Source organism: Lolium perenne, chromosome 1 (genome assembly GCF_019359855.2).
Source record: "Lolium perenne isolate Kyuss_39 chromosome 1, Kyuss_2.0, whole genome shotgun sequence".
In the NCBI taxonomy this organism is placed as follows: Eukaryota; Viridiplantae; Streptophyta; class Magnoliopsida; order Poales; family Poaceae; genus Lolium; species Lolium perenne.
In genome coordinates this window covers 95129320-95153431 of record NC_067244.2, presented here as the reverse complement: position 1 = coordinate 95153431, position 24112 = coordinate 95129320, and the positions used below count along the sequence as shown (strand labels likewise).

General features: G+C 45.7%; 1 protein-coding gene across 1 annotated transcript; it reads left to right on the top strand.

Moving 5' to 3' along the window:
• The first annotated feature begins 13435 nt into the window (after positions 1 to 13435).
• Positions 13436 to 13987, top strand: LOC139832806 (uncharacterized). Its single transcript, XM_071822742.1, has one exon. The coding sequence runs from the start codon at positions 13436 to 13438 to the stop codon at positions 13985 to 13987; it is 552 nt and encodes a 183-aa protein (XP_071678843.1).
• The last annotated feature ends 10125 nt before the right edge of the window (positions 13988 to 24112 follow it).

The window sequence follows — 24112 nt, the reverse complement described above, 5'->3', positions numbered from 1 at the left end:
AGAGAATCAGGTATAAATTATGATTATAAATGCATTGAAGCTTTTATGGATACTGATAAATTTCGTAATATTAGTGCTACTTATGGTCTTGATTTTCAAGTTGTTGCAAATCTTTATAAAGCTTTTGCCTCTCATTATGAATTGCCTAAGAAGAATTTTGATAAGTATCATGAACCGTATAAAGATAAAATTGATTCATCTATAAATAAATGTGTTGTAGTTGAAACTGTTGATCATGTTATTCCTGAAGCTTATATTGAAAAGACTCCTTTCCCTGCTAAAATGAAGGAGTACTCTGTTATAAATAGTGTGGTTAATAAAAGTGAAAAGAAACCTATAGAACCTGAAGAACAAATAAAAGTTGAACCTGCTATCGCAATTGTTAAAGATCTTGTGACTGAAAATATGGAGGATGGTCATATTATTTTCTGTGAAGATGCTTCTAATATTGTTTTACATCCTAATAAGTCCAAGAAAACAAGTGTTCCTATGCTATCTGTTAGAATTGGTGATCATTGTTATTATGGTTTATGTGATATTGGTGCAAGTATTAGTGCTATTCCTTATGAGCTTTACACGGAGATTATGCACGAAATTAGTTCTTGTGAACTTGAAGATATTGATGTGGTTATTCGGCTGGCTAATAGAGAAACTATCTCTCCAATTGGTATTGTTCGAGATGTGGAAGTTCTATGCGGTAAGATTAAATATCCTGCTGACTTTTTGGTACTTGGTTCTGCTGCTAGTAAATATTGTCCTATCATTTTTGGTAGACCTTTTCTAAATACTTGTGGAGCTGTTATAGATTGCAAGAAAGAAATTTTTTTGACTAAATTTGCTGGTGAATCTTATGAGTTTAACTTCTCTAAATTTGCCAAAACTCCTTATAAAGCTGATTCGCCTAATAATGATTTTAGAGTTGAACAGTGTGCATCTATTGCTCTTGCTCCTAATAATCCTCTGCATCAACATTTGGAGAATAGTGAGAGTGAAGTTTTTAGGGAAGAAAGAAATGAGCTTGATGAAATTTTCCTTCGTCAACCTATTCTTAAGCATGATTTACCGGTAGAAGATTTGGGTACAACACCACCACCAAAGGAAGATCCTGTCTTTGATTTAAAACCATTGCTTGATAATCTTAAATATGCTCATATTGATTATAAGAAAATATATCCTGTTATTATTAGTTCTAAGCTTTCAGAGTTTGAAGAAGAAAGGTTATTGGAAATACTGAAGAAGCACCGAGGAGCTATTGGCTACACTCTTGATGACTTGAAGGGGATTTCTCCCTCTATTTGCCAACATGCCATTAATATGGAAGATGATGCAAAGCCTGTTGTTGAACATCAGCGTCGTCTAATTCCAAAGATGAAGGATGTGGTAAGAAATGAGGTATTAAGACTTCTTGAAGCTGGTATTATATATCCTATTGCTGATAGTAAATGGGTTAGTCCTGTGCATTGTGTTCCTAAGAAAGGAGGAATGACTATTGTGCCTAATGATAATGATGAGCTCATCCCTCAAAGAGTAGTTGTAGGGTATAGAATGTGCATTGATTATCGAAAAGTTAATAAGGTTACTAAGAAAGATCATTACCCTTTGCATTTTATTGATCAAATGTTAGAAAGGTTATCTAAAAATACTCATTTTTGCTTTCTTGATGGTTATTCTGGGTTTTCACAAATTGCTGTTAAAACTAAGGATCAAGGGAAAACCACTTTCACTTGCCTCTATGGAACTTATGCTTATAGACGTATGCCTTTTGGTTTATGTAATGCTCCTGCTACTTTTCAAAGATGCATGTCTGCTATTTTTCATGGCTTTTGCGAGAGTATTGTAGAGGTATTCATGGACGATTTTTCCGTCTATGGGAATTCTTTTGATAATTGCTTGCGGAACCTTGATAAAGTTTTGCAGAGATGTGAAGAAAGTAACCTTGTTCTTAATTGGGAGAAATGCTACTTTATGGTTAATGAAGGAATTGTATTGGGGCATAAAATTTCCGAGAGAGGTATTGAAGCTGATAGAGCTAAAGTTGAAGCAATTGAGAAGATGCCCTATCCTAGGGATGTTAAAGGTATTCGTAGTGTTCTTGGTCACGCTGGGTTTTATAGGAGGTTTATTAAAGACTTTTCCAAGATTTCAAAACCTCTTACTAATCTTCTTCAAAAGGATGTACCTTTTGTTTTTGATGATGATTGTAAGGAAGCTTTTCAAACTCTAAAGAAAGCCTTAACAACTGCTCCTATAGTTGAACCTCCTGATTGGAACTTACCTTTTGAAATTATGTGTGATGCTAGTGATTTTGCTGTAGGCGCTATTCTTGGACAGCGAGTAAATAAAAAATTGAATGTTATTCATTATGCTAGTAAAACTCTTGATGCTGCTCAAAGAAATTATGCTACTACCTAAAAAGAATTGTTAGCTGTAGTCTTTGCTTGTGATAAGTTTAGATCTTATATTGTTGATTCAAAAGTTACAATTCATACTGATCATGCTGCAATTAGATACCTTATGCAAAAGAAAGATGCTAAGCCAAGGCTTATTAGATGGGTGCTTCTCTTGCAAGAATTTGATTTACATATAGTAGATAGAAAAGGTGCTGATAATCCTATTGCTGATAATTTGTCTAGATTGGAAAATATCGCTTATGATCATGTTCCTGTTAATGATAGTTTTCCAAATGAACAATTGGCTGTAATAAGTGAGCTCGCGAGACAGTCCTTGGTATGCTGATTATGCTAACTTTATTGTCTCCAAGTATTTGCCTCCAACCTTTTCAGCCCAGCAAAGGAGGAAATTATTTTATGACTTGAGGCATTATTTCTAGGATGACCCACACTTATATAAAGAAGGAGTGGATGGTATTCTGCGAAGATGTGTTCTCGAATATGAACAACAAGAGATATTGAGTAAATGTCATGGTAGTGCTTATGGAGGACATCACGCCGGAGATAGAACCGCACAAAAGGTTCTACAATCAGGTTTTTATTGGCCAACTCTCTTCAAAGATGCAAGGAAGTTTATTTTATCTTGTGATGAATGTCAAAGGGTTGGTAATATCTCCAGACGCAATGAAATGCCTATGAGTTATACTCTTGTTATTGAACCGTTTGATTGTTGGGGATTTGACTTCATGGGACCTTTTCCCTCTTTGGAAGGTAACACTCATATACTTGTTGCTGTTGATTATGTTACTAAATGGGTGGAAGCCATACCTACAAAAAGTGCTGATGGTGAGACCTCTTTAAGAATGCTTTTAGATATTATTTTTCCTAGATTTGGAGTTCCTAGATATATTATGACTGATGGAGGTTCTCATTTTATTCATGGTGGTTTTAGAAAAACTCTTGCTAAATATGGTATTAATCATAGAATTGCTTCCGCTTATCATCCTCAAAATAGTGGGCAAGTAGAATTATCAAATAGAGAGATTAAAGCTATCTTGCAAAAGACTGTTAATAAAACTAGAAAGAATTGGGCTAGTAAATTGAAGGAAGCCCTATGGGCTTATAGAACTGCTTATAAAAATCCCATGGGTATGTCACCTTATAAAATGGTCTATGGAAAGGCTTGTCATTTACCTTTAGAACTAGAGCACAAAGCTTATTGGGCTGTAAGAGAACTAAATAAAGATCCTAAACTAGCCGGTAAGAAGAGGTTGCTGCAATTGAGTTCTCTAGATGAATGGAGAAGTGAAGCTTATGAAAATGCTAAACTCTTTAAAGAGAAAGTTAAGAAATGGCATGATAGAAGGATTATCAAAAGAGAATTTAATATTGGGCATAAAGTCCTATTGTATCGGTCTCGTCTCAGATTCTTTGCAGGGAAATTACTCTCGAAATGGGAAGGACCATATGTCGTTGAGGAGGTGTATCGTTCAGGAGCGATTAAAATTAGCTCTCTCCAAGGCGACGCCACACAAGTGGTGAATGGACAAAGACTCAAGCATTATATCTCAGGTGATTCTTATAATGTAGATGTTGATGTTATTCGAGTGGAAACACCGGAGGCTTTCATCAAAGGTCAAATTGACAGTCCGCCAGAACTCGACTTTGAATAGGTAACAGTATAGGTAATAAAAAGTTCGCGACTTACTTTTCGAACAATGTTTTTGCTGTTTTTGGAAAATATGAAAAATTACGAGATCGAAACGGAGTGGAGGAGACGCACGAGGGCGTGCCCTCATAGGCCGGCGCGGGCCCCAGCCTGGCCGCGCCGCCCTATGAGCTGGCCGCCTCGTCGCCCCTCTCCGACTCTGGTTTGACCTGGTACTTTCCTGGAGGTCCGTATATCGTTTTCTCGACGTGTTTTGTTTCGAGCTGTTTCTGCCAGGATCTGTTTTCAATCTAGAAGCACCATGGTCTCCAAGAACAAGGGCAAGGGGCTTCCGGATGAGGATATTCAAGATCCCGAGTGGGAAGAGGTGGACGAGAGCGTCAAGGAGGAAGATGAAGAAGAAGTGGAGGAACACTCGCGAGCATACCCGCGTGCTACCATCGCAAGCATCGAGGTGGTGGATAACCCTGTTAGTGCAAAGAGGAGCGCAAGAATTCGCACCGGAGGAAGGGTTCCACGTCATTACCTAGCTCCAAAGACATCTTCTTCAGGCACTTACCACCCCTTCCGCAATCTAATTTACAATAGTCAAATTGAAAGGACTCCCAAGGCAGCATTGCCTAGCAATTGGGATATAGATCGTTCTAACACTGCAGGAAGGATGAAGCCTGAGGTTGAAGAGTGGGGAAATAACTCCAAGAGTTGGGACTCGCCGTCAGCCATACTTCTTAACCGCATCGAGCACAATTCGGAGATGATCCGCAACCTCATGTACAAGATTGATGATCTTCAGGAGCTTGTTGAGAAGCTTGTCAAGAATTCATCACCACCATCGCCGAAGGAGTAATTCATCATCGGTATTGGCATCCCCTTGGTTTGTTCCAAGCTTGGGGGAGTGCCGTGGTATCACATCATCACTACCTTTTACTTTTTACTGTCAAGTAGTGTCATATCATGAGTAGGGAAGTTATCATATAAGATGGGTTGCAGTGTGGAAGTATCTCTCCTTAGTTGGTTGTCTATGTATCCCTTGGTGTGAGTTATCGTTATGGAATATTAATGAGAAGTCTTATTATTTACATATTGCACATCTTATTTTAGTTTGCAATTCCTATTATATGATTGATCTTGTTATTAGTATTGGTATCACTTTGGGAGCATTGAATAAATCTATTTGGTTTTGGCAAACTTAGCATTGGTCAAATAGCAATAACACTTTGAGGTTTAAATAGAAAAGAGAAATACATGTAGTTGTTTCATTGTCTTCTTTTCTTGTTAGCTCATAGATTATTATTCTGAAGTTAAAATTGTTTGTGCTTACAAGGAAGATGCATGATTGTTTCTATCACTTGTATATTTGTTTGTTTCCCTCAACTCTTGTGCTTGCTAATTAACCTTGCTAGCCAAAAACCTATACTGAGAGGGAATGCTTCTCGTGCATCCAAACCTTAACCCGAACCTATGCCATTTGTGTCCACCATAACTACCTACTACATGGTATTTTCCGCCATTCCAAGTAAATACTTCGTGTGCTACCTTTACTATCTCTTATTTGTGTCAATGTTTTATAGCTCACGAGGAAGTATGTGGTGTTTTATCTTTCAATCTTGTTGGGCAACTTTCACCAATGGACTAGTGGCTTCATCCACTTATCCAATAATTTTGCAAAAAGAGCTGGCAATGGGATTCCCAGTCCCAAGTTAATTAACCATCATAATGTTACAAAAATAGACACTCCTCCATGGTATGTGATTGTTGGACGGCACCCGAGGATTCGGTTAGCCATGGCTTGAGAAAGCAAAGGTGGGGAGGAGTGTCATCTAAATAAAACTAAAATAAAAAGACACTCCTTCATGGTATGAGATTGTTGGCAGGCACCCGAGGATTCGGTTAGCCATGGTTTGTGAAAGCAAAGGTTGGAAGGAGTGTCAACCAAAAATAAAACTGTATGGGAGCCGCTCTTCGAGAGTACCCGCTACCAGTCGTTGACAACAACAAACACCTCTCAAAATGTTACTTTTATTCTCTTTATATGATTTCAAAATTGAAAAAGCTCTAGCACATGATTTAATCCCTGCTTCCCTCTGCGAAGGGCCTGTCTTTTACTTTATGTTGAGTCAGTAAACCTATTTCCCTCCATCTTAAGCAAGCATTTGAGTTGTTGTGATCAAACCATCTATATTGTGATTTACTTCATCATGTCTTTTACTCTTCCTTGTTTAGTACAAGTTTTATCTGAATGAATATAGCTTTGAAAGTTATCAATGATTATGAGGAGATTATTATGATTGAGTATGCAAGTTGTGCCATATAAACTTTAACATGAGAGCGCTGCTCGATAGATAAGTATAACCTGTTAATTGTTCTCTGACAAAGAACGAAGTTTGCCATCACCAATTATGATTTCTTATGCACCTTTATTTGTGATTACCTTATACTTGTTTCAAGTTGAATTATATGAGGAAGTTGTTTACTAGAATGTCTTGTGTGAATGAATATGATGCTTCTTGTCCATATTTTATTTATCGACTCTTCACTCCATAAACATGTGGTCCTGTTTACCGAGTTCTGTTTCGCTTGGGGACAAGCGAAGTCTAAGCTTGGGGGGAGTTGATACGTCCAATTTGCATCACTATTTTATATCATAATTTGCTGTTATTCATTGATATATTTCATATTTGGAGATGATACTTATGTTATTTCATCTATTTTGCATGTTTCATGATTATTGGAGGATCGCGCACCGGAGTCAGGATTCTGCTGGAAAAAGCGCCGTCAGAATGCAATATTTCGGAAGATCAACAATTGATGGAATTTATATGAAAAATCCTATTTTTCCAGAAGACGAAGGGAGCCAGAAGGGGGAGCCGAGGAGGGCCGCCATGGGCCCACCTCATAGGCCGGCGCGGGCCCTGCCCTGGCCGCGCCTCCCTGTGAGGAGGGGGCCCACAGCCCCCTCTGGCCTCCTCTTCTTCGCGTATTTCTTCGTCCCAAAAACCTAAGCTCAGGGGGATAGTCGCGAAGAGTCACAGCCGCCTCTGCGGGGCGGAGAACACCAGAGAGAAAAGAGCTCTCCGGCAGGCTGAGATCCGCCGGGGAAATTCCCTCCCGGAGGGGGAAATCGACGCCATCGTCACCATCATCGAGCTGGACATCATCTCCATCACCATCATCATCATCTCCATCATCATCACCGCCGTCTCCACCGCTGCACATCGTCACCGCTGTAACAATTTGGGTTTGATCTTGATTTTTTGATAGGGGAAACTCTCCCGGTATTGATTTCTATTTGTTATTGATGCTATTGAGTGAAACCATTGAACCAAGGTTTATGTTCAGATTGTTATTCATCATCATATCACCTCTGATCATGTTCCATATGATGTCTCGTGAGTAGTTCGTTTAGTTCTTGAGGACATGGGTGAAGTCTAAATGTTAGTAGTGAACTATGGTTGAGTAATATTCAATGTTATGATATTTAAGTTGTGGTGTTATTCTTCTAGTGGTGTCATGTGAACGTCGACTACATGATACTTCACCTTTATGGGCCTAGGGGAATACATCTTGTACTCGTTTGCCAATTGCGGGGTTGCCGGAGTGACAGAAACCCGAACCCCCGTTGGTATATCGATGCAGGAGGGATAGCAGGATCTCAGAGTTTAAGGCTGTGGTTAGATTTATCTTAATTACTTTCTTGTAGCTGCGGATTCTTGCAAGGGGTATAATCACAAGTATGTATTAGTCCTAGGAAGGGCGGTGCATTAGCATAGGTTCACCCACACAACACTTATCAAAACAATGAAGATTAATTAGCTATATGAAGCGAAAGCACTAGACTAAATTCCCGTGTGTCCTCAAGAACGTTTGGTCATTATAAGTAAACAATCCGGCTTGTCCTTTGTGCTAAAAAGGATTGGGCCACTCGCTGCAATTATTACTCTCGCACTTTACTTACTCGTAATTTATTCATCTGCTACATCAAAACCCCCTGAATACTTGTCTGTGAGCATTTATAGTGAACCCTTCATCAAACCTGCTTGTCAACACCTTCTGCTCCTCGTTGGGATCGACATTCTTACTTATCGAAAATACTACGATACACCCCCTATACTTGTGGGTCATGAGGGGACATGGGGGCATATGCACTTGCATGACACCCCTTTCTCTCCACTCACCCTTGCCATCCTATTCCTCTCCCTCTCTTTGAGTAAACCCTAGGATGGGGGAACACTTTCCCCTTTTCCTTTCATTTTCCTTCTCTCTTTCCTCTCCTATGGCCAGGGCCATGTGACCCCTCCCATCTGCACCCCTTTCTTTCCCTCTTTCTTTGCAAACCCTAGAGGGACACTACCCCCTCTCCTATCTCTTTTTATCTGTCTTGTGCATAGCCGGGCCTTGGTGCCCTAGCACCACCCCTCCCCCTTTGCAACTATCTGGCCCGCACCCACCTCCCTTGGGCCACCTTGGACCCCTCTCTCCCTCTCTGGCCCATGACCATCACCCGTAACCCACCCCACCGAAACCCTATCTAACCCGTGAGAGAGCCAGCGTGCGGGAGGTCTCCACCTCGATCGGCTCCCTGACGCGTCGACCCTCTCCCTGGCACCTCGATTCCCTCCTTGCTGATGCCATCCCGCAGACGTCATCGCGGCCCCACCCGGATGACGCAAGCCCTCGCGCACCAGTTGGCCATGGCCACCGCCCAGCCCCGCTGGGTGCCCTCCCTCCGCCTATAAAACCCACCCCGCACAACTCCACTCCCTCACAGCTCCCACTTCACTCTACTCCACCCCCACAGATCCCCCTGAGGGTGCCTAGGGCTGCAGCTCGCGGAAGCCCCGCCACCAGCCACGGTCGCCACCGCGGTGACGAGAAGGTGCTACGCGGCCGCCATCGACCCCCTGCCTCTCTCATTCCTACCAACACTGCCCTGCCCTCTTTTGCAAATCCTAACCCTCCCCTCGCCGTGCGCCAGGACGACTAGAGCTCACCGCCCCAAGAACTGCAGCCGGGAGCCGTGAAGACGGAGGAGCTGCCGAAGCCGTGGAAGACGCCGTCAAGACGCCCCAGGACACCGATGTGACGCCTCTACTCTGCCCTGACCTCGCCGCCGATGAAACGCTGCCCGCCGTGAGTCTGGCCGCACCTCTCTCCTCTTCTCTGCCCACGCCCGCCGCCCGCTCGTGCCCCTACATGGCGAGGCGAGGACGACGGCCTCGTGCCGCCGGATCCTGATCGGATGGCTGCATGGCCAGATGGCCATGTCAACCATGCAAGGCCTGGCCCGCTAGGGCCCCTCTCCCCCTTATTCTTTTCTTTTTTCGTTTTCCTTCACCCTGCCTACGCGGAAACTCTCCTGGGCCGGCCAAACTCCCTCCACCTTACGGCCTAGAACCTCTCCCTCCCAAATTCTCGTTTGAATTTGGTTTTTCCTTTTTAAAATTTTGAGAATAAAACCAGAGAACTAATCTGTCAATAATTCAAGTTCTATAAGTCCAAATAAAATGAAACCAGTGGCGTTGGAAATATAATTTCAAGGCCTGTCACGTGCCCCTGACCTCATATTTTTAGGATTTTCCTGCGAATTTTGGTATATTAAATTTGGTATTTGTATACTGCCCACTCTAAATTAATCCTAAAATCGTAGGATAAATATTTTTGATTGATTCCAACTGTGTTAGTCTTATATTGTTATTTTGCATCTTGGAAAAATATTATTAGCCTCTGTTAGAACTAATTCGTGTTCTTTTAGATTATTTGTGTATCACATGAAATGTTGCTCATTAGGGGTTTGTTTGTAATTGAATTTTCGGCCCAAACCCTTTTCTTAACAAATTGACCAACTCATGTTTTACTTAGTGTCCCTCATATCCCTGCATATTTTACCTTGCTTTCTTTCAAAAACTTGGGGTTGAACTATGTGTTGATTATATGCGTTGTTTATTTCGTGACGTTAGATACGAACGTGGGAGAAGCCGAAGGAGAATAATTTGGAGAAGGTGTTGAAGAAGACCAGGGACTAGCCAGCCAAGGCAAGCCATTTACTTTGATCCCTTGTTATTATCTCCTTGTTGTGATCTCTTCTTCTTTTAGTATCTTGTTCCCGTGTGTACCTTGGGTTTAATTAGTTCTCCTCTCTTACATACTTGTCTCCAAGTATGTAAGGTTCACCTTGACACTTACATGCTCATCCCCAAGCATGTGAGTCCCCAAATTTTCCACCCTTGACACCACCCTCTTAGCGAAGAAGGATTTGTTATCTTGAACTTGTTGATCTTGTGATTATTTCCATACATGCTTAATTCAAGTGTGCATGCTCCCTTGACACTCCTTAGTAGTATGATGGCTATCATCATGCTATTGATATCTTAGCTTCTCACATAAAACTTTAGGTTGGGAAACCCTCAAGGTTTTACCTTGTTGTAAAAGTTTGTGATAAAACCTTGGGTAAATTAACCTTACCCAAGTATGGATTTTATGAAAAGAAAAAGATTTGACAAAGTTGATGAGGATGAGAAAGTGGTTGTGTTTCTGAAAACTTTGGCGTCTAAGTACTCACCCATGACAATTAATTAGCGCAACCACACTACTCCAACATGGGCACGGGGCTTAGCTTGATGTTTGTCCTTGTTAGCATGAGGCACCGCACAACTATACAAGGGTACGGTTACCCCCGAGTCCGGGTTGTCGTAGTTGGAGACAATCGTATAACGGGATGCCTTCGGGCTACCCGTCCGGAAGACACTATGGGTCTCCTGGCTTGGCGGTGGAGCCACGCTCAAAGTGAGGTGAGCTGCCACGGTGCCGGGGAGGTACATACTCCATAGGGTAGGACCTCTTGCTAAGTTGAATGGGCGAAAGGCTTCGACTAATTATCCGAGACTCGCATACTTTCGTATGACGAACCGGGGATGATCCCGACGGATTTATCAGATCTTGTGGGGAAAGTGCGCACACTCTGCAGAGTTAAATCTATTCGAATAGCCGCGTCCGCGATCATGGACGGTTGGAATGGCTGTTGCTTAGCCTAATGCGTTTTGGTTTTACGAAAGTGTTTTGCGCAAAGCAAGGAAAGGTCTTTGTTTTGGAGTACCAGAATGGTACTGGAAAGTTGTGGTGACCATGTGGAGATGGTCGGAAAGGAAACAAAAATGGGTTTACCCTTCCTAGTGTTTTATGTTGTAGTTCCTCTTTTGAGGTATCTTCTTCAATAGAGATATAGAGATGTCTTAGATAAATTCATAAGTGTCCCCTTCGACCGTGAATTCGGGATGCTTTCTCCACCAAAGAAACTTCTTCTCTCCCCTTTGCTTTATCCACAAGAGAAGCTTGGTTATTTTCCCCGTAACTCTTTTAGGTAAGATTTGTTAGAGCTTGCTTAATGGTCTTGCGAGTACAATTCCAATGTACTCACGGCTTTGTCCCTGGCTATTTACTTGGCCAGACTATGAAGAGGATTTTGAAGATGATGGAGATTATCAGGACGACTATGCGACTTAGGACGAATTCCCGGTCAGCTGCCTGTAGGGTTTAAGGCATGACTTGGGCCCAACGCCATTGATTTGTATCCGCTGCAAGTGTGTTTTGAATTCAGCCCGAAGTGGAAATTTATGTAAGACTTGGTCATGTGACCGTTTGTAAGACTATTTATGATTCGGTACTATGTAATGGATGATGTAACTCTGTTTATCAGTTCGGTTATGTGCTCATGTTACACTGATCATGGGATCATGAGTGAATGCATAACAGGTATTTCGGACAATTAGTCCAGGGTGCCACAGAGCTGGTATCAGAGCCATCCTGACTGTAGGAAAGCCTTAGTTAGCATGGACGTCAAAATTAGGACAAAAACTATTTTCGATATTAAAAATGAGATGACTATATGCTGAAATACTGCTTTGTCTCTCCTAAATTTCTATTTAGATTAAGTTACTTGCATTAACTCTTAATGTTTTACATTATGTACTTAAAATTTTGCACACATTGGTAATATCACTAATTACAACCGTAAAATGGAAGTCATGTACACCCGGAGCCGTCAGGTGGGAGAGACGCAGCCTTTGTACCTCTTCGAGACCGCCCCGATGGACGTTTGCCACACCGTCGGTCGCTTGCGCCCCGAGGTGAAGGGCAGACAGATGGAGGATTTCAAGGACGAGGAGCTGTCCTGGATGATAGTCTGCACTATCCGGGGCTCCCACGTCCGAGAGCTTGAGGAGATCGAGATCCAGCTTTTCGACCGCACCTGGGAGGAAGGTCTGGTCCGAGTGCTCCAGGTGGCCCTTGCTCGCCTCGTGTTCCACCATCGTGCGGAGCTCGAGGAGAAGGGACTTCCCCACGCTCACCTTGGGCATCGCGACGAGGAGGGCATTCCCACCGTGGTTCCTTACGTTTGACCCCTCGGACGCCACGCTGTCCAGATGGAGTTCATCCTCGCCAGGACTCAGGACAGCCTCGACATCAACAGGATGGAGAACGAGCTGCTGAAGTCTGAGTTGGAGGAGGCCAAGAAGGAGGTTGAGCTGGTGAAGATGAAGGCTCGTCGCCAGAGGAGGCTGGAGCTCCGAGCAAGAGAGTCGAAGTATATGTTGAAGGTGAAGGTGGCGCACCTCAAGACCGCGCTCCGAGAGGCTGAGACTAAGATAGAGGAGCTGGAGGATGAAGGCGAAGACCTCCTCAAGGAGAATGCTACCCTTCTCAGCGATGATGATGACTACATGAACGAGGAAGGGTACAGCTGGTACGACCATAGTGAGGAGGAGAATGAGGACGATATCGCCTTCATCAACGATGAACCTGTGGAGCCAGCACCCCCTACACCCTAGGAGACTGCCGAGGAGGAAGAAGACCCGGAAGAGCCTCCCTTCAAGGATGACACCATCGTTCTTGATGATGACTAGTTGATGCACCTTCGTTAGTATTGTTATGTTATGATGTCCCCGATGTAATCGCGTAGAACGATGTTGGTCCTAGTGTGACCTTGACTTGTTGGATGATGATCTTTTGGTGGTGACTATGCTATGGATGTGTTTGCCTTTGTCTTGATGTTTTATCTCTTGCTTTTGGTTTTCTTTCCACAAAGTTTTTATGCATCACATTTAACCCTCACCCTTACAAGAGACTAGACTAGTGGAGATTTCCCCCTTATCTTTTGCCTTTGTCAAATCAGATGGTTGATACCCGCCGAGGTGGCTCGGGAAGCCAACAAGACCCTCCACCCCCACCTGAGGCCAATGTGGCTCAGATCCTGCGCCTCCTTATGGAAGACCGCCAAGCCGCTCGCGCTGAAAGCCAAGCCAATATTGCGGCACTGCAGCATATTGCGCAGCTCGCCGCGGGAAACAACAACGGAGGAGGTGAGGGTGAGTAAGCCCCAATGTCTAGGCTGAAGGACTTCCAGAATACCAACCCACCGATATTCACCAAGTGCACCGCCCCTCTTGATGCGGATGATTGGCTCCGTACTATCGAGAACAATTTGGAAGTTGCGTCTATAGGCGAGAATGAGAAGGTGGTTCTCGCAACTCACTTTCTCGCTAGACCTGCAAGAGCTTGGTGGGAGAACGTTAAGGTGATGCAAGCTGCTAACCATGTGATCACTTGGGAGGAATTTTTCACCAAGTTCCGCAAGGCGCACATTCCATCGGGCATAATCAAGATTAAGAGAGATGAGTTCTTCAACCTCAAGCAGAACAATGGTAGTGTGGTCGATTACCTCGACAGGTTCAATACCCTGGCTAGGTATGCACCCCAAGACACTGACACTGATGAGAAGAAGAGGGACCGTTTCCTTAATGGTCTACATGAAGAAATCCAGAGTATCCTCGTAGTTGTCCCCAACCCTGACCTTGAAGCTCTGGTGGATGCCGCCATCATGGTGGAGTCCAAGCGCAAGGCAGCCTATGAGACCCGCAAGCGCAAGATGTAGCAGCAGAAGCTGTCGAGGGTACTCCTCGGCAATGCCCTCCGTTTGGGGCTTAGGGTAGATGGAATCCTGTAAGCTGACACGAGCCATCGGTTATCAAATAAGCGGGAAGAGCAATTTACCCAGGTTCGGGGCCCTCGATGAGGTAAAACACTTACGTCCTGCCTGTCTGATCTTGATTATGAAAATATCGGGTTACAATGGGGTGCAGAAGGTTTCGGATGTGATCTCGTCGAGAGACTAAGTTCTATGGGGACCTAGCTCTGGACTTATGGTGGCTCAAATTGATAAGATTGCGTGTGTTCTTCGGCAGCCCCTCTCCTGGCCCTTATATAAGGGGCCAGGTCTCGAGAGATCTGTCCGGGTATGACTAGGTTACAAAAGATCCTAGTTCTAGACTTTCCTTATATTCTTCTTTTCCTTGTCTTGTTCTTCAAGGAACCTCCTTCGGCACCGACGTAGTGGCCCACCTTGCCTTCGGGTGTCTTCATGGGCCTCCAGTTGGGCCGTACAGGATAGGACAATATCAGTTACGCGAAGGGTAATGCCCATGTCAGTAGCCCCCGAGGTCTAGCCGAAGTTTTTTCGGGTAGAGACTAAAGCATGCCTCCATCAAATGTTCTTGTCCCTTGATAATTCTTATCCTCCTTGTAATAGCATCATCTCCTTCTATCGGGTGCGCGTCCAGCGCTCCCGATGGGTGTAGCCCCCGAGTCTAGGTACGGATGCTTGCAATCCGTGCGTAGACTCAAGTTGTGCCATTCGAATGTCTTCTTCTGCCGAAACTTTCCGCAGACCTTCATAAGTCATCTGATACATTTGCATCAGGGCTTCAATTCTTCAAGTTCAATTTTAATGTGTAAAGAATATTGAGTAGCGTGCCCAGCTTTTGCTGGTTAACTGTCGCTGGCAAAACAACGCTACTCTACACAGAATCAAGTCCCCGGGCATGATCCTGGAGTGCAGAAAAGTTTATCGGGTGTGCGGTCAGCGCTCCCGATGGGAGTAGCCCCCGTGCGTAAACTCGAGCCGAATGTTCTAACCCTTTCCTTAGATATTCCTTTCATGCGCTTCTTTGCAAGAAATTCTCCGAGCCCAAATTTATCGGGTGCGCATCCAGCGCTCCTGATGGGAGTAGCCCCCGAGTCGAGGTGCGATGCTTGCGATCCGTGCGTAGACTCGAACCAGCCCATCCGGCAATTTCGACTTTTCTTCGGATACTTCAAGCGGACTTTGACGTCAGTGATGACGTAATTACTGTTGTAAATCTGACTGACAGGACGTGACCTAACGGGCCCATCCTACTTCTGTGCGGTTCTGTTTAAGAAATAACCACTACTTGCGTGCAGTTACCAAGGTGACTCCTCGATTTCCGCGATCTATGATGAGAAGAAATCCCCTTAATAAATTGAAAGCAACGACACGTGCCCGCTCAATCTTCAGGTTTTCCTTTCAATTTATAACCTTTTGGGGTAAACTCCCCTTTCCGCACTTCATCCTTGCATCCCTTCTTCCTCATTCATCCTTTTCGTTTGCAACCACCGCGCCGCCGCTGCAACTCCCAGATCTCCCTCAAATCTCACAATGGTGAAGAAGAAGAACCCCACTCTCGCCACCAGCACTGTGAGTAGTGGCACTACCGTCAGGGCTCCTTCAAACCCGTCGCGGAGAAGCCCGCCAGATGCTCCTACCTCAGCTCCGGCGCCGCCAGCACCATCAAGCTCCACGGCCGGGCCTATCCCTGGCGATTGGCCAGCTTCTACCACCACGAAGCGAGATGAAAAGAGGGCCCGGAGCCTTGGAATAATTTCTTCTGACGAGGGGAATGTTATTCTTCCAGGTGCTATTTCACGGCCCAATCCTCCTGCCGGTTTTACTGTGATGTTCTTATCCTTCTTGTAACGAGGTCTTTCGCTCCCCGCTCACAAATTTCTTCACCACCTGCTTCGAGTGTATGAGATTCAATTGTGGCAGTTAACCCCCAACTCAATCCTTCACCTCGCCATCTTTATCACCCTTTGCGAAGCATTTTTTGGGCATTGAGCCCCACTTTGGTTTGTGGAAGAAGATTTTCTTCGTGAAAAGATACAACAGTAGTGGTGGGTCCTTTGTCATTGGTGGAGTTGGTTTTGTTGCTCGTAAGGAATTCAACTACTTCAACTTCCCGATGAAAGAATCCGTGCAAGGATGGAGGCTGAAGTGGTTTTATATTAGGGCCTCATCAGCAGCCGACTCCCAGCTCCCCCAATTCTCCGATCTTCTAGAAGCCAAGCCCAAGAAGTCTTGGAAAAATATCCTCTCACCCGACGAGAAACCAACAGTCGACAAGTTATTTGATAGATTCCTTCGGATCAAGGAATCCGAAGGTCAAACCATGATAGGTACTGAGTTAGCCGTTGTGTTCTTAAAACGTCGAGTTCAGCCGATCATGTCTAGGGCCCATCCGATGTGGTTGTATTCGGGTCCCAGGGACGAGACTAGAGTAAATATTGCTGAATTATCCGAAAAAGAACTGCTTGATGAGGTCCGGCGTCTCACTCTCTTTAGCCAGGAAGTTTCAATTCCACTGATATCTCCTCAACCGCCATTTGACGCTGATCATCCGCCAACCGAGGTAAATTTCCCCTTTATGCTCTTATTGGCATGTTCCTTTTGATTATTTTAACTGCCATTATTCTCTCTTGTCAACTTTGACAGATCCCTACGGCTCCCGAACGTGTGCAAGACCTGTCGAACAATTCTTCCAAGAAAATGGATTCCTCGGTCCTTGTAGGGTCCCATACTGAAGGGAATGCAAGCCTAATAGATCAACATGATGATCCGATGAATCCTGAAGCTTTTTCCATCAATCCTCGATTCTCTGCCGATGATATAAGCGACACAGCGGGGTCAATGCATGATGACAACGCTGATCGTGCTGCCTTTGTTGATGCAGTTGCGGAGAAGGCCGAGGCACTGCCTCCAAAGAGATCATCCGGTGGCTTTGCCGATTAAGATGATCTCTATGATTTGTAAGTCCTTGCTTCTTTTCCCAGGATTGTGTTCTAACTTCTCCATATGCATCTGATTCTGATTTTGCCAGTTTCTTGTTCTTGCAGTGAAGAGGGCTTCATCGATCCTCCGGCCAAGAAGGCCAAGTGTGGTGCCATTGTGCCGAATCCAGCCGCTTCTGAGGCTTCGACTCCTGCCGCAGTCCCCATGGCTCATCAACAGCTTCTTCCCCTTCCAAAGGGAAGGAGATTTCTTTGAATGTCGTGGTTACAGCTTCTCCTCCAGGGAAACCTGTAAGATTTTCCTGTTTTAACAATATATCCATGTGTGACAATTTCCCTGATCAAATTATAAGTTTGTTGACAACCAGTTCTTTGTCTTACTTTTCCTTATATCTTAAGGATTTGCAAACTGTTATCTCTTCTCTGGAAGTTGACAAGACTCGGTTGCAAAAGGAGGTTGAGTCTTCTTCCTCGAAGCTGGAGGGTGCGATAAAGATAGCTGCCGAGGCCCACCAGGAGGTTGATTCCTTGAAGGATGAGCTCGAGGGGCTAAGGAAGAGGCTGAAGGATGAAGAGGCATCCAGGCTTGCTGCCGAAGCTCGGGCGATTGAAAAAGATGAGCTCCTTTGCCAACCTTCCTTGGCCTTGCTCAGTAATTCTCTTTTTGCCTCCTTTCTGATTTTTGCTTTATCGATTTGATTTTGGTTAGTGAGCTCCTCCTTTTTCACTTTCTCCGGAAGCTGCCGACATCCCTGCTGAGGCTCCGGATAAACTGCCGAATAATTCTCCGGCAAATACTTTGTCAACGACCCTCGGGTCTCACCAGCTTGTTCAGGACCTCCTTCAGAAGGGTAGGAGCCATGGCGCGGATGCACTCAATTGTCTTCCCCAAGATCGATCAAAACAAGACCTTGGGGCAGCTGATCGATGCTTTCGCCATCAACACGAGGGAGGTCCTCGAGGTATTCAAATGTACTTCGCGTACCTATGGTGCCCTGCTAGCCTTTCAGCTTATGATGGGTCATGGCTTCAAAGCCAATATCGAAGAGATGTCCAAGGAGCTGCCGAAAGAGCAAGATGGGCAACTTGTTGACTTGGGTGCCTTTAAGATCTCGGCGCTTAAGTATGTTTGTCAGCTCCTTGAGCTGGTCTCAGCAAAGAAATTGTCCATTGGACCGAGCATGTCCAACCAGACCCAAGCCCCTTGATTCTATTGTTGTAATCTTGCTTTGGTTGAAACAATGTCCTGTCATAAAACTTTCTATTATTGTAACAAATTCCGTGCTGGCAATGTTGCCAACGTCTTCTTGCTATAACACCTTTTTATTTGCACGCTCCCGATGGGAGTAAATTCCAGTGTCGAATCCAAATGATCCATCACGCCTTTTAATAATTCTTGCAGGTTTTTCCTGTGCCTTCATTTACCGATGATTCCTCGGGTGCTTGCTCTGAAAGTGATCGACTCCAACGTATGAAGGATCAAATCGCTCAGATGGAAAAAGACTTGCGCAGTACTTACGCCTTGGCTTCTATTATCAGGAAGAAGAACGAGCTTGCGGTTGACGCAGAACCATATGCTCTTGCTGAATTGCATAGAGCCACATATAGTTTGAACTGTAAGCACCTCTACCCTCTTGTTCCTTGTTTTCCATGAAAGATATCTTCTTATCTTCCTTTGTTTCCTTTTCTAGTTATAGCTCTGAACCCAGCTTAGGAGAACAAGCGGATTCACGAGCGTGTGAACGCGTTGGCTCAACTATCATCTTTAGATGAGGTTTTCTGGAAAGATCATTCGAAATCTTCCACGATCGCGAAATTCCATGATCGGGTCCAGCAGGTCCACCGTTTCTTCGACAAGTATTATAAAGCATTGAGAGTGATCTGGAAGACAATGTTCCCTTTGGACGCGGTCCCTCCCACGCTGTTGACTCTAGTGTCAGAATTAAGTAACGCCAAGAAAATCCGAAGCTTGGTTCGAGCACAACTTCTTGCGGGAGCTAGAGCTGCACTCGCCCTTGTTCTTGTATGTCATCCTTCAGCAGACCTGCTGGCGATTGCCAATGCAGTAGGTGAATTAGGGCCGTTTTACCTGAAGGTGGACCTTCCTGCCGCAATTGTTATTGAGAGGCTTGAAGGAGCCTCAGTGACAGCCGAAGAAAAAACGACTCCTCGGGTGTAATCCACAAATATGCCCCTATTGTAAGTAGGAAGCCTCGATACTTGTCGCATCCAAATGTTCGGATGATCAAAGTTAAACTATTTTATCAGCAGGTGTATATATACGTACCTCTGCCATGTTAGTGTCGTTGGCAAATTTTTAAGGAGTAAATCTTAATTACTCATTTTTACATCTGTGTTATGATGTATATGTATGTTTGTTGGTAGAAAATTATTTGAGTGATCAGCTCGTGTTGCTGGTCATGCTAAACCTGTTGTATGTGCAACTTTTCTTTCAACAGATGCATGTCTTGACAGCAGCTCCCGATTAGATCGGTGGCACTAGATCCGCCGATGACTCCATCACTCCTTGATACTTCTGCAGTTTAAAGTAGCGAGCGTGGGTCGTTTTCGTACATGTTTCACAATCCTTGCTATTTGCGGCACTCTTTGAGGCATCTATAGCGAAGGAGGAGAGCGAAGTCCCCGTCGGTTTTGCATCATAGCACTCGTAATTTCAGAGGCTTTTTTAGAGTGCAACCTCCGGGCGTATTTTCCATCGAACTGATGTTCGTTGTAATATATGGACAAAGTTCCTGATAATGTAGTTTGGGTATCCTGGATTACTGCAATTCTTCAAAGAAACAAAACTTGAGTCTTCATTAACAAAGTAAGCGAAAAACTATAGGGCTAAAAGGAGCCCTGCTGAAAAGAGAAAGAGAAAGAAACTAAGTATGATGTTGTGCATCCTTTTAAGCAAGAGGAGGGTTCTTCTTATCTTCAAGCTTGTCTGCCACGCCAGTAGTGGCTTTGGAAGCATAAGTGGTTTCATCAGGAGCTATCGCGGCGATTGCCGGAGTTTTGTTTTCGTCCATGATGATCTTGCCATCAGTTGCTGAGGTTTTCACTGTCGAAGCTTCCGGGGCAAGTTCGGCTGGCTTCTTCTTCGTCTTCTTGACGCGTTCATCTTCCTTACTGTCGATTCCTGACGATTTTGAAGGGAAGTCGACAGGTTCCTGTTTGAGCCCGAACTTCGCAACAATTTTCTGAAACTCGCGATCACAGTTATCCGAGCGTGAAAAACTTCCATGGACTGTGATGTTTGTTCCATTGTTCCCAGGCATTTTCAGCTTGAGGTATGCGTAATGCGGCACATCCATGAACTTGGCATAAGCTGATCTTCCGAGTATAGCGTGGTATTGTGATTCCCAGTTTACTACTTCGAACTCGATCTTTTCCTTCCTGAAGTTGTCGGGCTGTCCAAAGACAACGTTCAGATAAACTTTGCCAAGAGAGTACGCCGGTAAGGTGGGAAGAATTCCATGGAAACATTTATCCGTTTCTTCTAGCATCCTCATCGTGATTCCCATGCTTTTGATCGTGTCAAGGAATATCAGGTTTAATCCGCTTCGACCATCCATGAAGACTTTGCTCATCTTAAATCCTCCGATTTGCGCCTCAACTACTAAGGCAGCTTGTCTTGGCTTTGGGATTGTCATCGGGTGATCCACTCTGCTAAACATAATGCTCTGAGAGGACCAGTCGATATATTCGGGAATATTAGCCATGATGCTTTCTGCCAGGTTGATTTCTTGGGTGAGCTTCTTCATCTCCCTTCTCGAAACACCGGTCCTATGAATCATACTCATTTGTCCACGCGGTGGCGGAAAGGACTCGTTAGAGTTGTGAGGCTGGACTTGCTGGACCTGGTGTTGAGGCGGAGGCGGAGGTGGAATTGGTTGCTGTTGCTGCTGGATGAGCTTCTGCATCTCGATGAACTGTCGACAATCTCTGAGTAGATGGCTTGACTTTTCTTGTTATCTTTTTGGTCGTTGTAGGAGCACAAGTAGCAAGTAGCGTTTATCTGGTCAGCGAAGGGTAACTCGGGGGTCCTCTGAGGTCGTGGTTTGTAGTTGCCACGGTTCCCAGAGTTACTCCGATTGCCTTCTTGTCGATCGTCTCGCCTGTCATCACACCGATCATCGCGTCGATCAGAATATCCCGCGGCTACCAAGTTGTTGTCATCGTAACTGCGGTCTTTCCTTTTCTTACGACGATCCCTTCGACCACCCGAATCATTCCTCGGCTGATCGTCGTCTTCGTCGTCGCTGCGCTGTCGAGGCCTTCGAACGTTGTCTTCGCCATCAGCCCAGCTGTTGGCGATCTCCATTAACTTTGTTATAGTTTTCGGCTTCTCGCGCCCGAGTTCCTCTATGTAGGTTTCACGTTGAATGCCATCGCTAGAGGCATCGATTGCTCTGTCGACAGAAACATCTTCAGCAGCATTCAGGACTTTAGTGAACCTCCCGATGTACGCGCGCATTGACTCCTTCGGCTTCTGCTGGCAGTGCCGTAAGTCATCGATCCCAACAGGCCTCTTGTATGTTGCTTGGAAGTTTGTGATGAAAGCATCCACCAGGTCATCCCACGATTTGATGGAACCTTTCGGCAGGCCTCTCAACCAGGCCCGTGCCGAATCTTTCAGGTAGAGCTGCAAGCATTGCATTGCTGCTATCTGATTTACTTTGTGTAGGATCACAGTCTGTAAGTAATCGTCTATCCAAGACCTCGGCTCCTGCTGTCCATCGTACTTGGCGGAATCGGTGGGGGTAGGTTTGAAACTTTTGGGTGGCATTGTCTCACGGATCTTGTAGCTTCAGCAATCAGCTCCTCGCATCTCGCCGTCGTGCTCTTGGCTTTCTTCTGAGGTGTCACTGTCGTACTCCTCCCTTGCGGCTCATCGTCGCCTGGCTTTGTCGATTCTACTCTGGGTGATTTCGTCTCGGGCGTCCCTTGAATGGTGCTTCGAGCCGCTGGCTTGGAGCGTGGACTTTTCCTTTCGTGGAACCAGATTGTCTCCCAAGATTGCGAGGCTTTCCAGGGCGCCCAGATGAGCTTGAGCCATAGAACCTTCGGGTCGTTGGTTGATGAGGTATGCTGCGAGGTTGGCAGTTGCTCCTTCGACGGTTTTTGGCCTTAACATACCCACGGTGTTCGTGGTCATGAAGGACTTGGATAGATTTGACGTTATTTCTCTAGCGTCGTCCTCCGAAAGTCGGGATAGCCTTGATCGATGCCTCCCTACACCTTGGCTACTTCGAGACGCGCTTCCTCGTGAGCCCCTCCGGCGTTCGCTGGATTGATCCGCTCCTAATAGACGCCTTTCGAGGGTGGCCTGCTCATTCGATAGTCGCTCTCGATTTTTCTCCAAGATAGAGCAATAGGCGTTGAGGGTCCCGACCGAAATTCCGGCGGGAAGCGGTGTGTTATTGAGTACTGCTGCCCGGGCTGCCGCCCATTCTTCCTCCGCGATGGTGTAGTCGTTGTTGTTGTTACTGGCGCTGTTTTCGCCATTGTATCGTCTGCTGGAGTGAGGCGTGTGATCTCCTCCTCCGTTTCCCGCGTTATTGGCTGCATAGACTTGATGATGTGCCACTTTCCAGTTGGCCTCCATGACAATGTTGTCGACACTTTCCTCACCCGACGAATACGTGGCGTTGCAGATGAACGGGGTGGCACTCGATCCCAACCCGTGTTTGGTGTTGCAGTTCAGGCAGTAGTACGAGGTCATCTCTGATGATGTGGGGTTGTCGGATCCAACCGACATCGAGGACGTCGATCGGGGAGTCAATGGTGGAGATGAGTTTGTTGAGTCTGTCAGGCCAGCCGAAAGATCGATTGACGATGACATGATTGATCCTCTAGCCGGTGGGTGCGATTTCCTTGCCGATGTGGGGACGAACGGCTCCAGCAGACGAAGGACTCCTTCCACGTTGACGTTGCAGTGGACGCTCCCGAACGTCATATCTATGTTTCCTTGCAGACCCGAGAAGGTCGAGCGAGAAGATTTGCTGTGCGGGGCGAACTCGTAGGAGCCGAATCGGATCGGACCCCCAGTACTCCTCTCCCTCGCTCACTGCGCGCGCAGGCCGAACCCTAGCTCGCCGGCCATCGCCGCCCCTCGCCGCTACGGCCACCCCCGAGCTCCGGCGAGTAGCCCACGAGCTCCGCCGTCGTCTCCTCGTTCTCCTCGTCCACGCACGCAAGCCGGGAAGGCCCCAGCACCGCGAATCGGCCTCTTCTTCCCGAGCTCCGACCGCCGGTTACCGGCTTGTCGCCGGCGATACGGACCTCCTCCGGCCTCGTCGTCGCTTCCGTTAGCTCCGTGGTGAGCTCCTCGACCCATTGGTGCCCTCGGCCCTCTCTCTGACCCGCCGTAGCTCCTCCGCACCGAGCTACTGCTCGGGCCGCCGCTCGGCCTCGTCGCCGGCCAAGCTCTGGCGACCTATTGGTCGCGGCGCCGCCACCTGCCGACTCGCCTCGCCCAGGCGCATCAAATGCGCCGTTCTGCGCGTCCAGGGGCGCCCTCTAGCGCCGCCGCGCTATGGTCGCCGGCGCCGGCCGCCGGAGTTGACCACCGGCGGTTGACCCCGTGGGGCCCGCGCCTCTTTTCTTTTCATTTTGTTTTATTTCTGTAAATAGAAATACATTGACAGGTGGGGCCACCGTCAGATTTTTATTAATTTCAAAAAAATTCAAGAAAAGAATAAAACCCTGACATGTGGGTCCAAGTCTGTCAGTCTTTTATTAATTTCCAGGAATTTTCAGAAATGATTTAAAATGAATAAAACTTGTAAAATTCATAAGTAATTCATTTTAAATCAGAAAAATATGTATAATATATCAAAATTTTCAGAAAAATGAGATCTACATTTTGGTTACAAAATCATGCATTGTTAAGCAACTTTGAACTCTAGTTGTTTTAGAAGAACTAAATCAACCCCTCTGAGGTTTCAGAATCGCTAACCCTAATTCCGTCGAACCTCAATTAAATTGATGATGTCTTAGGGTTAGTTCAATACCTAATTAACATGTCATGTCATCATTATTGTATGCGCATTGCATCGATGCCATGTGTTGATTGTTGTTTCACGTTTCCGGTATTTGCTTCTTCGCGATCGATAGAGCAACTGCCCGA

Bases quoted from the DNA above. Each gene is read 5' to 3' on its own strand.
- LOC139832806 (XM_071822742.1), top strand. From the start codon at position 13,436: ATGTCTAGGCTGAAGGACTTCCAGAATACCAACCCACCGATATTCACC.